Source organism: Triticum dicoccoides, chromosome 3B (genome assembly GCF_002162155.2).
Source record: "Triticum dicoccoides isolate Atlit2015 ecotype Zavitan chromosome 3B, WEW_v2.0, whole genome shotgun sequence".
Lineage (NCBI taxonomy): Eukaryota > Viridiplantae > Streptophyta > Magnoliopsida > Poales > Poaceae > Triticum > Triticum dicoccoides.
The window spans coordinates 524,659,876-524,671,691 of NC_041385.1; the positions used below are offsets into that span (position 1 = coordinate 524,659,876).

Genomic DNA, 11,816 nt, shown 5'->3' on the forward strand with positions numbered 1-11,816 from the left:
TTCATTATTTTTGCATTCATTTCTTTGGTTTATTTTTGTTGTCTTTTTTTGTTTCATTTTTTATTTTCATTGTTTTTCTTCGTATCTTTTGGTTTTCAACTTTTCATTCAACATTTTTCATATCCGTCATTTTTTTCTAATACATGTTTAACATTCTTCACATACAATTTAACATTTTTTAAATACATGGTCAACATTTTTTCTATACATATTTTAAACATTTTTCAAATACAAGATTAATACTTTTGAATATATGGTCAATATTTATATACACATTTAAACATTTTTAAATGCTTAATTAAAAAATCAATTAGAAGATTAACATTTTTAATACATTCTATTCCTTGCCCGAATGCAAATGTGAGGTTCTGAATGCATTAGGCGGAGCCGTTGTTTGCTATTAAAATGCGTTCAAAACAAGGACTTTGAGCTTGATTGTGAAAGATCATACGCCAGGTCTCGCAAATCAGCCAAAGAGGTACATTTTCTGTATACACATTTAACATTTTTCAAATGCTTGATTAGCATTTTTGAAATGCAAGATTAATTTTTAGTACATGGTCAACATTTTTCTATATACATTAAAAAATAAAATTCTTGATTAACATTTTAAAATACAAGTTTCATATTTTTAATACAATACAAGTTTCATATTTTTTAATACAATACAAGATAATTTTTTCATAATACATGGTAAACATTTTTTTCTATACACATTAAACATTTTTCATGTGCTTGATTCACATTTTTGATACGTTGCGATGTTTTCAATTCTCCATCAAGAGGCGAGCAACTATCTCTTTTAACACTAGACTTTGGATCGCCTTCCTACTAGTTTTTCTTCTCGGTCTCCCCAACTAGGGGAAACCTCAAAGCAAACAACAGAGCAACACCTATCTTTTTTCTTCAGATCCCCTTCCGACTTGCTTTTTCCGGGCACTGGTCATTCTAACAACTGGAACTCGTCTCCCTGTTTCTTGATTCACATCTTCTTCGGCTTTTGCTATGGTCTATCCCTTCCTTCAGTCAGTCCTTCCTTCAAGATTTTTGCCCGCAGATCTCTCTCTTCTAAACATATATATCTTTCGGCGTCAGTCTTTCATGCCTTACCCCGGCATGCATATTGGCTTCTCGGAAATTTATTCTTCTAAACATGCCTTACCCCGGCATCACGATCCCACTCTTTATCCTTTTTCTTCTTATCCTCATCTTCCGAATCGTCAAGTGAGCAAGAATACATAATAAGAGAATGCGGGAATTGATATGAGACTGATGGCTAACCGGCCATACTTGTTTAAAAAAATTCAAATGCTTGATTAATTGTTTTAAAATGCATGACATATTTTTCACACACGTTGTATTTTTTGTATAAATTTTTCGTATACATGAAAATATTTAACTTTTTCAAATACTTGGTTAGCATTGTTTTAATTTTTTTTATGTAAATCCTTTTGCATTATATTTATTTAGAATATTTGGAAGTATAAACGAAGTAAAAAAAGAAATAAAAACGTGAAAAAAAAACAAAGAAACCAGGCCGTGGCCTCCTGCGCTCCTGGGCTGGCCTACTCGAGGCTTCCCTATTCTGGGCGATAAGCGAGACATAGGGGAAATCTGGTTTGACCCGAGAAGCTGGCCGCCGGCAGGCCGCGGAGGAGTCGGGCAGTTGGCGGCCGTAGTCCGTGGAGCACTCCCGAAGGGCCCCTGTAGCCAAACCAAACTCCGCGCATCACCTTCTCTGACTCATGGGGCCCTCTCCGTCGCCGCCGCAGCCGCTTCCGGCGACCGGCCGCCTCCTCGTGCTCTACGCGTCGCAGACCGGCAACGCCATGGACGCCGCCGAACGTGTTGGGCGCGAGGCCGAGCGCGGTGGCTGCCCGGCCGTCGACGTCCTCTCCATGGACAGCTTCGACCCCGTAAGCTCCTAACCCTAGAAAAATCACCCCGCAACCCTTCCATCCGAAGTCATCTGAAATCTTCTTTTTCTGTGCAGAGTTGCCTGCCGGGCGAAAGGTCCGTGGTGTTCGTCGTGTCCACCACGGGGCAGGGCGATCCCCCGGATTCCATGAAGGCAAGGGAAATTGGAAATACATTTTTGCTTGCAAGTTTGTCGATCTTGGTTTGCTAATTGAGTTTTTTTTTTCACAATGGGTTTCGCACGTGACAGGGGTTTTGGAGGTACCTTCTTAAGAAGGACCTTGGTGCCAGGTGGCTGGAAGGGCTCCGTTTTGCCGTATTTGGGCTCGGGGATTCGGGCTACCAGAAGTACAATGTTAGTCTTCTGACAAGGATATTTTAGCTTGCTATTGTGCTTTTAAGATAATGATGTGCGTTATCTGTAGTTCACTGTTTTGGGGGTATGTAACTTAATTATGAATAGAAGTAGAACACTCTAGTTTGTGACATGTAAGAAACGGTTATGAAAAACTGTACATGGCGGCTATGTGTTCTGAACTGGCATTTGCTGCATGCTCAACCATGGTCATTTCTTATTGCTACTCCCTCCTTTCCATATTAGTTGTCGCTGAAACGGATGTATCTAGACGTATTTCAGTGCTAGATACATCCGTTTGAGCGACAACTAATATGGAACGGAGGGAGTACTTTGCTGCATGTTCTAAACAGTAGTAGTAGGTTTTGCCCTTTGTTGCTCATGCATCATTACTTCTGTTTCTTAAAATCTTACTGGCTTCTTGTCTCTGTTTTCCTGCTCACTGTTGCATACACACTGCAGTTACCTGCAAAGAAGATCAATAGAAAGCTTTTGCAACTTGGTGCAGAAATAATCATAGATGTAGGCTTGGGAGATGATCAACACCCTTCAGGGTATGATGATATTCATTTGCATGTTTTGGGAAAGTCTAATGTCATATTTTGCTGGTTATCTAAATTTTAAGCATTATTTTTTCGTATTGGAAATAAATTTCTCAAAGTTGCCAGGGATTATTTTTTTGTATGTCAGATATGAAGGAGCTCTAGATCCTTGGTTGCTGTCTTTGTGGGAATCACTGAATAAAGCAAATCCGTCACTTCTACCAAGAATAACTGATATCATTAATCCTAATTTGAATTATTTGGGGGAGGCAAAGATTGAAGTCATATATTACTCTTGCAATGATGCCCCTCCAGATTCCATTGTTTCAGGTGTGAGCTTTCGTCAATTATTCTAATGTTAGCGATAACCTGTAAACAGTTGTATAATGTCTCTTCTAAAGATTATGTCTGTCTTTTTTTTCATCAGACTCCACGAAATTAATCAAGAGAGCACGCTTAATGTCCCCTGCTCTGAAGTTCCATAGTGATGGAGAGCCACAATACATGTTAAAGATGGCACGTTCTGTACCCTCTCCAAGTGTTTAACAGTTTATACCCATTTTTATTTTATTTTTATTGCCCATTTATGGTTGGTTATTTCAGGTTCAGATGATCTAGCAGTTCCAAATATTAGCACACATTCATCTCTAGGGAATCTTCTTTAGTTACATATAAAACTATGCCCTTGTTGTGTCATTACTGAATGTAGTATTTGCTCCTGGGAATAACACTATTTAAAGCGTTTGAACTTACTTGTATAAAGTAGACTCCGTAAGCTATAATTTAATTGGGTTTTTGGGATTTTTAACTCTCCTGAACTTACACCGAATTATAATTTATTTGCGAGTAGATTTCCTGTTGGCTGGCAAGGCACCTTATGCTGGATTTAGCTTGTTTGACCATTTATATTTTCAGTGGGCAAGTGTTCACCATAGACAAGCTCTTTTTTGTGGCGAAAAAAGAGTGGACACTGGACAAGAGTCGACCATACGCAATTTTTTCTTTTTAATTACCATAGGCAAGCTCTGATTGCAAAGGCAATCTCTATAGCACTAGTTGATGTCCTGTTACTTGTTCTGTAGACACTTCAACTGTCCATTCTGCTGCGAGAAGTTTGCCACTAACTGTGCATGCCAAGCTCAAGTTGCAGTTCTGTGTCATGAACGCAATGCTGCTTTGCTCAGGAGGTTCGGCTTGCACGGGAAGATATTTACAATGCTAAAAAAAAGTCGAACCTTAATGAACTAGAGTAATGAATAACATATGGGTGGTAGTATGATAAACAACAGACTGGGGATAGTTATGGTTCATTGTGGGGATGCTCCTCCTGTTCTGTGAGTATATAATACTCCCTCTGTCCCATAATATAAGAGCGTTTTTTACACTAGTGTGGGTTAAAACCGCTCTTATATTATGGGACGGAGGGAGTAGGTTGTTAATGTAACAATTGTTGTAATTTAGTCGATCCATCTTTATTCTCTTAGTTCATGTCACTGATGATACTCCTAACCTTTTTAGGTAACAAATCAGCGTTTGACTAAGGAGGATTATGAGAAAGATGTGCGCCACTTTGAATTGGAAGATCCATCTTCTGTGCGTTCTTTGTTCCATATGATGTTAGCTCGCAGTCATCTTGTTAACGCGAAGAGGTTGAAAGATTGTTTATTTTTTGCCATGTTAGGCGATCAGCTATCAAGTTGGCGATGCGTTAGAAATTCTACCGAGTCAGAATCCATCAGCTGTTAATGCTTTCATTGAACACTGTAACTTGGATCCAGATTGTTACATAACGGTAGGTTGATCTGTTTTGTTTTATCTAGTTGATTTAGTTTCTTGTACCTTTGTGTTTCCTCCGGCACTGACTTAACTTCCTTTAGTATCTCGGTCTATTAGTATCTGTATGCGCATTGTTTGTTGCAAAATTAAATACAACTGCTTTAACTGGGTCATTACTTTTGTAGCAAGTTATGGTTTATATTTCCTACATCCTTTTTCTTTCTTTCTTTCTCGAATACATGATTATTAAGTTTATCAATAAAGGGGAGAAAACTAGAGATACTTGTGCCTTTTTATATCTTATCAACTAGTCAACCTGTTGCAGTTATTTAGCTAACTAAAAAAGAGACTATTTTGTTTGCCCAGATTAGAGCAAAGGGAGGGGATGAAGTTCCCAACGGTTCACTTCTGAATGGGTCGATGGGTTGCATCAAGTTAAGCACCTTTGTTGCTTTGACAATGGATGTTGCATCAGCTTCCCCTCGTCGGTATTTCTTTGAGGCAAGAACAGCTACCCTGAATACTTTATCCCATGCACTTCCTTTCTAGCTGTTGATTAGCTTATAGATGCCAGTGATATTCTGATGTATATGGCTAATGAGTCATCTTTGATGTTCACACAACTTCAATTTTCTGTTGTAGATCATGAGCCATTTTGCAACAGCTGAACATGAAAAGGAAAGGCTTCAGTATTTTGCTTCTCCTGAAGGTAGAGATGACCTCTACCAGTACAATCAAAAGGAGAGTCGGACTGTTCTAGAAGTAAGTTATGTCTTAACTGGAGATTTTCTATATGTCGTTCTTGCAATACAAAAAATTAGTGTGTGAAAGTTATAGTATCATTTATATGACAATAGGTCATTGTCTTTGGAATGTTTTTCATGGTTGAACAGTGAGATATGGTTTTGTGCTACTTTTAGGTATTGGAGGATTTTCCCTCGGTGCACATGCCTTTTGAATGGCTGGTGCAACTAACTCCTCCATTGAAGAAACGGGCCTTTTCCATATCATCATCGCCATTAGTACATCCAAATCAGATACACTTGACTGTTAGTATTGTATCATGGCTTACTCCTTTCAAGAGGAAAAGGCAGGGTCTCTGCTCCACATGGCTGGCAGGTCTCAGTCCAAATGAAGGTATGCATTGTTTCTTTCTTTCTGTTCTTTTCCTGGATGTCACTGCTCCCGTTCCTGCTGTAATAATATACACTCTTCACTTTAACTTAGTACATGTACCCACTCACCCTGAAGAAAAAAAAGCATCGACCTCTCTTAATTGTCTCTTTGTTTATGTGCAGAAAATCTTATACCATGTTGGGTACACAAAGGATCCCTGCCTCCTCCAAAGCCATCGATTCCTCTTGTACTTATTGGACCAGGAACAGGATGTGCACCATTTCGAGCATTTGTGGAGGAAAGGGCTGCACAGAGTGCGAGAGAATCAACAGCTCCCATTCTGTTCTTTTTCGGCTGTAGAAATGAAGCCAACGATTTTCTATACAAGGACTTCTGGTTGAAGCATGCCCAGGACAAGGGAGTGCTGTCCCTGAAAGAAGGCGGTGGTTTCTTTGTTGCTTTTTCCAGGGATCAGCCTCAAAAGGTCTATGTACAACACAAGATAAAAGGGCAGAGTGCAAGAGTGTGGAACATATTATGCTCTGGGGCTGCAATATACGTTGCAGGGTCTTCTACCAAAATGCCTGCTGATGTTACAGCTGCACTAGAAGAAGTTATCCGCCAAAAGGGCGGTGAGGCTGCTTCAGGATGGCTCAGGAAACTGGAAAGGGCTGGTAAATTTAACATTGAAACTTGGTCGTGATTTTTCAGTCAAACAGGGCAAGAAAGTATGTATGAACAATCAGTCGTGCTCCGCGATTATTTATGGGGTAGCAATTCAGCGTAGATCAAAGATTTCAAGAAAGTAGATGTATATCTGCACATAAATACAGATAAACAGTCATTTATTCTTCGACAGAAAAAATCACAAGGGAAATCAAACACATTCCCTGTTTCACTGTTGTATCTGTACTCGGGACGATGTAGGTTTGGTTCAATGATGAAGAGTGGCGGCTTGATTTTACGAAGTGGGATAAAAACAAGTGAAATCAGGTGAGAGCAGTAGTTGCTATATTTGATGTGGTTTTAATCTGAGATACCCTGTTCAATTTGTTGACCTTATGGCTTGTGATGTAGGAGTATTATCCAGTAATTCTGTACTCAGTGGTCAGCCTTGAATTCTACATATACTAAACCTGGCCAGGTTTAGTTTATCCTGTTTTTTTGCATTTTTACTATCATAAAAAAGTGACCAATTGATGTCTGACGCGTGTAATACTGGGGGATACAGGGGTGTGCGTTCTTGGGTGCGTGCAGCGATCGCCGTTGGAAATCGTAAAAAAATGCGCCCTGTTTGGTTGCATGTTGTGGCCCGCTTCCTGTTTGCGATAGCTTGCATGTCCCGCCTTTGTGGAAACCAAGTTGGTTACCTCCTGTTTTGGACAGTTTTGCATGGGCCGTTGCTTATTCTTTTTGTTTCCTTGCCACGTACGCTAATCTGGGTCGGCTGCCGCTTCTATTCCCTCGATTTCTGTCGATGGCGGCTGCCGCTTTGGCACGATTTTCTAGGCCTTTCTCGCCGTCTTGCCTGGTCGTTTCCAATTTGGTTTCTTTCCTTCCGCTGCTTCTTATAAATACTGGTCCCTTCCTGCGTCCCTCGCTCATTCTGTGTGCTTCTGCTTGCGCTCTTCCTTCTCTAATCAGCAGTGTGATTTCTCCGGGGATGGTTCGTCCCGCTGCTGCTCGGTCTGGCCGACGCCGTCGGGGCCGCCCTCCTGGGATTCGGGCTGCCGTCATTGCCCGTGTGCGCCGCGCTGGTGGCCGTGTTTCTTCGGATTTTTCCTTGACGACGGCTGATGCTGCTGCGCGTGGCCGCCCGGCTGTAGTTGATTCAGCATGTCGTCTTCGGTCCGGTCCTCGCCGGCCGTTTCGTTCTTCCTGGAATGGTGACCTCCTTTGCCTTCCTGTGGTTGTACTTCTTTTTCTACTGATCTTGTGCTCCTTTGTTTGGGTTGTCGTCTTCTTGATTGGTTGCTTCATGTTGTAGGTATTCACCGATTGGACTCGCGTCAGGATGTTAATGTGCCCGTTGATAGTTGCCGTCGGGAGATTTTATTAGGGAAGCGGCCTGTAGATTTCACCATTGGTTAGTGCGTTCAATTCTTGCTGTGTGCATGGGAGTGCTTGTGTGTGCCTCCGGTTGCTTTGCTGCGTTCCTCCTTGTTGGTTTGATTGCTGTGGGTACTCATTCGTTGTTTCTTCTTCTGCAGGTATTCCTATTAGTGTGGGCTCTTCTTCAGCGGTTGCCGGGTCTGCTCCGGCTGTTTGGCCTGCCAGTGAGCGAACTGGTTTGTTCTTATTTCTTTGAATAGACTACTTATTTTATGCCTGTGGTATTGTTTCGTCTAGCCGTCCAGTGTTATGTTTACTGGTATGATTCTAATGCACTCTATCTAATGTTTGCTTGCAGATACTTTGTCTGTCCAAGTGGTTGACAGACCGCGTGTTTCTCCTTCTGGTTTTCCTGCTGCTGTCCATCTTTATGAGTCTTTGGTTGGTGCTACGTCTCTTCGTGCCGTCCAAGAGTGGTGCCCTTATGTGCTGCTGGTGCCTTCGGTCGGCCTACTCCTCTTGGTAACTTCGACTTTCTAAATATGTATATGCTTTTCTTGGTTTCTGTGGTCTTCTTCTGGGATTGGTTCTAACTTCTGCACGTGGTTGCCATTTGAGTTATGCCTACCCCTGTTATGGAGCACTTTCGTGTTCTGCGTGCTCGCCGTAAGCGGACGTTGGTGCGATCATACTAGTCCGGCTGGAAAAGAGGTTTTTTTTTTCTGACCGTTGTGCTCACCCTTCTCCGGATGCTGCTGCATGTGGTCTCATTTCCCCCCCTCTATTTCCAGTACGTGGGATGCAGCCTCCGTTTCCTAAGGATTATATCCAGCTGCTTAAGGGTGAGCATATATCATTTACGGTTTATGCGTCCGTGATGTTTTCGACCTCTGTTGCCAACTCGGTGTTCTCTCGTGCAGCTACTTTTAAGGGGGCGTTCATATTATGGTGGACCGGATTTGTGTTGCCGGAAATGTGGGGCCTTCTTTTGGTTCCGCGAAGGATCTATTCACCATGCTGATGCGACTACTCGCTGTCTTGTTTACACGGGTTGTTGTCGGACGGGCAGGATTTCGTTGCCAAAATTTGGTGACTGGCCTTCTCCTTTGGATAGGCTGATGCGTTTTGATGGTGACGCGGTTTCCTCTCGGTTCATGCGATTAATACGGCAGTATAATTCCATGTTTTGTTTTACATCGTTGGGTGCACAGGTTGATCATAGTATTAATGTTGGAGGTGCTCCATATGTTTTCAAGATGAATGGGGTGGTCTACCATCGTATTGGTTCGTTGCTGCCGGCTGAGGGTGCACCTCCCAAGTTCGCGCAATTGTACATGGTCGATTCTGCTGACGAGTTGGACTGTAGGTTGAATGTGTTTGACAGATGAAAGATCGAGGATGTCGCCTAGAGGGGGGGGGGTGAATAGGCGCTTTAAAATAATTACGGTTTAGGCTTGAACAAATGCGGAATAAATCTAGCGGTTAATTTGTCAAGCACAAAACCTACAACAACTAGGCTCACCTATATGCACCAACAACTTATGCTAAGCAAGAAAGCAACTATGTGATAGCAAGATATATGACAAAGAACAATATGGCTATCACAAAGTAAAGTGCATAAGTAAAGGGGCTCGGGTAAGAGATAACCGAGGCACGCGGAGACGATGATGTATCCCGAAGTTCACACCCTTACGGATGCTAATCTCCGTTTGGAGCGGTGTGGAGGCACAATGCTCCCCAAGAAGCCACTAGGGCCACCGTAATCTCCTCACGCCCTCGCACGATGCAAGATGCCGTGATTCCACTAAGGGACCCTTGAGGGCGGTCACCGAACCCGTACAAATGGCGACCCTTGGGGGCGGTCACTGAACCCGTACACTTTGGCAACCCTTGGGGGCGGTCACCGGTACCCGTCAAATTGCTCGGGGCGATCTCCACAACCTAATTGGAGACCCCGACGCTTGCCCGGAGCTTTACACCACAATGATTAAGCTCCGAACACCATCAACCGTCTAGGGCGCCCAAGCACCCAAGAGGAACAAGCTCAAGGGCACCAAGCACCCAAGAGTAACAAGCTCAAGGGCACCAAGCACCCAAGAGTAATAAACTTCTCAACTTGTAACTTCCACGTATCACCGTGGAGAACTCAAATTGATGCACCAAATGCAATGGCAAGGGCACACGGAGTGCCCAAGTCCTTCTCTCTCAAATCCCACTGAAGCAACTAATGCTAGGGAGGAAAATGAGAGGAAGAACAAGAAGGAGAACACCAAGAACTCCAAGAATTAGATCCAAGGGGTTCCCCTCACATAGAGGAGAAAGTGATTGGTGGAAATGTGGATCTAGGTCTTCTCTCTCTTTTCCCTCAAAAACTAGCAAGAAGCCATGGAGGGATTGAGAGTTAGCAAGCTCGAAGAAGGTCAACAATGGGGAAAGAACACGAGCTCAAAGGATAAGGTTCAAGGAGGAAGAAGACCCCCTTTTATAGGAGGGGGAAATCCAACCGTTACCCCACTGTACATCCCCGCACAGAGCAGTACTACCGCTAGGGAAGGGCGGTACTACCGCTCCGGGCGGTACTACCGCTCAACCCAGCGGTACTGCCGCGCTGCCAGGGCCCTGACCCCAGGGCGGTACTACCGCTAGGGAAGAGCGGTACTACCGCTTAGGGCGGTACTACCGCTCTTACTACCTCCCTTAGTGCCGCAAAACCTGACACGAAAAACTTCATTCGAGAATCGAGGCGGAAGTAGCCCAGACACACAGCGGTACTACGGCCGAAAATCCCAAGCGGTACTACCGTTCGGAGAGCGGTACTACTGCTTGGAGCGGTACTACCGCTCTGAAAGCGGTACTACCGCTGGGGAGCTTCGGCGGTACTACTGCTGTGGTCGCGGTACTACCGCTGGGGCCAACCTTATGCCTCAACCACGAAAACAAAGAATACTCCAAGGAAAACCAGAACTGCCATAACTTCTTCATATGAGCTCCGAATTGAGCAAACTCAAGCTTGTTTGAAACAAGACAACGAGTAGCATCAAAACAGCGACTGGTTATAGAAGAAGAGGCAGTGGAGGTATGCTTAGCAAACAAAGGAGTGACACCTCCAATAGAGAAGAACCGGCATACCCTCCAACATCGAAAACATCATAGAAGATACATGTGAACTCCGTTTTCGATGAACTCGAGCTTGTCATGAACATGACCAAAAGCTCCAAATCTCACAAGGAGAAGAACCAAACAAGAACCAATAAAGATGATGCAAGGATGCAACGGTTTGATCTCTCTACGAACGATACGATCAAGCAACTCATCGAGAGCCCCCCTTGACAGTACGGCAAACGATCCTATAACCCGGTCTCCCACAACTACCATGAGACCGGAAAAATAGAAAACCTATCAAGGGCAAACCTTTGCCTTGCACATGGTCCACTTGAGCTAGATGATGACGATCTTGACTCCCTCAAGTTGGACCACCTTTCTTGATTGCGTTGGCTCGATGAAGACTAGTAGATTGCTCCCCCATACTCCACTATGGGTGAGACACTCTTCTGCACATCTTCACAAGTCCATTGTCGCCACAATGGACGGCAAGCTTCAAGCATATGATCTCTTCGTGATGATCCTACTTGAACTTGCACACCGCCACCTAACCCCACAAAGAACTCTCACGAAGACCATGGGTTAGTACACAAAGCGTAATTGACCATGCTTACCATACCATGGGATCGCTTGATCCCTCTCGGTACATCTTCTATGCTTTGTGTGTTGAACAACTTGATTCATTCTTTGACTTAGTCTTGATCAACCTTGAATCTTTCCAACTCTCTTCATTTGGATGATGTCTTGAAGGTAAACATGAATGATCACACAATCTTCTTCTTCAAGACATGCTTGCAATAAGCTCAACACTCATAAGATCAATCTTTGGATAATTCCTTAATAGCAACTTGCACTACTGGAATCAGCTACTTTTCCATCTGCCAGTTCTTTGCCGTCCGCTAGCGGACGGCAAAGAAGCTCTTTGCCATCAGCTTCCAAAAAGCGGACGGCAAAGA

General features: G+C 43.5%; 2 protein-coding genes across 2 annotated transcripts; both read left to right on the forward strand.

Annotated features, from left to right (window-relative positions):
* The first annotated feature begins 1,641 nt into the window (after nt 1-1,641).
* On the forward strand, nt 1,642-6,686 carry LOC119276883 (NADPH-dependent diflavin oxidoreductase 1-like). The gene is made up of 12 exons (XM_037558055.1): nt 1,642-1,916; nt 1,994-2,071; nt 2,168-2,272; nt 2,735-2,826; nt 2,963-3,144; nt 3,242-3,330; nt 4,333-4,407; nt 4,496-4,606; nt 4,957-5,091; nt 5,233-5,352; nt 5,511-5,727; nt 5,889-6,686. Exons 1-12 carry the CDS (start codon nt 1,746-1,748, stop codon nt 6,407-6,409), a joined length of 1,896 nt encoding a protein of 631 aa, XP_037413952.1. The 5' UTR covers nt 1,642-1,745; the 3' UTR covers nt 6,410-6,686.
* Nucleotides 6,687-7,365: 679 nt separating this feature from the next.
* On the forward strand, nt 7,366-9,165 carry LOC119281485. Its single transcript, XM_037561994.1, has 7 exons — nt 7,366-7,592; nt 7,694-7,792; nt 7,917-7,994; nt 8,117-8,280; nt 8,377-8,469; nt 8,550-8,600; nt 8,679-9,165. The coding sequence occupies exons 1-7, from the start codon at nt 7,370-7,372 to the stop codon at nt 9,144-9,146; spliced, it is 1,176 nt and encodes a 391-aa protein (XP_037417891.1). The 5' UTR covers nt 7,366-7,369; the 3' UTR covers nt 9,147-9,165.
* The last annotated feature ends 2,651 nt before the right edge of the window (nt 9,166-11,816 follow it).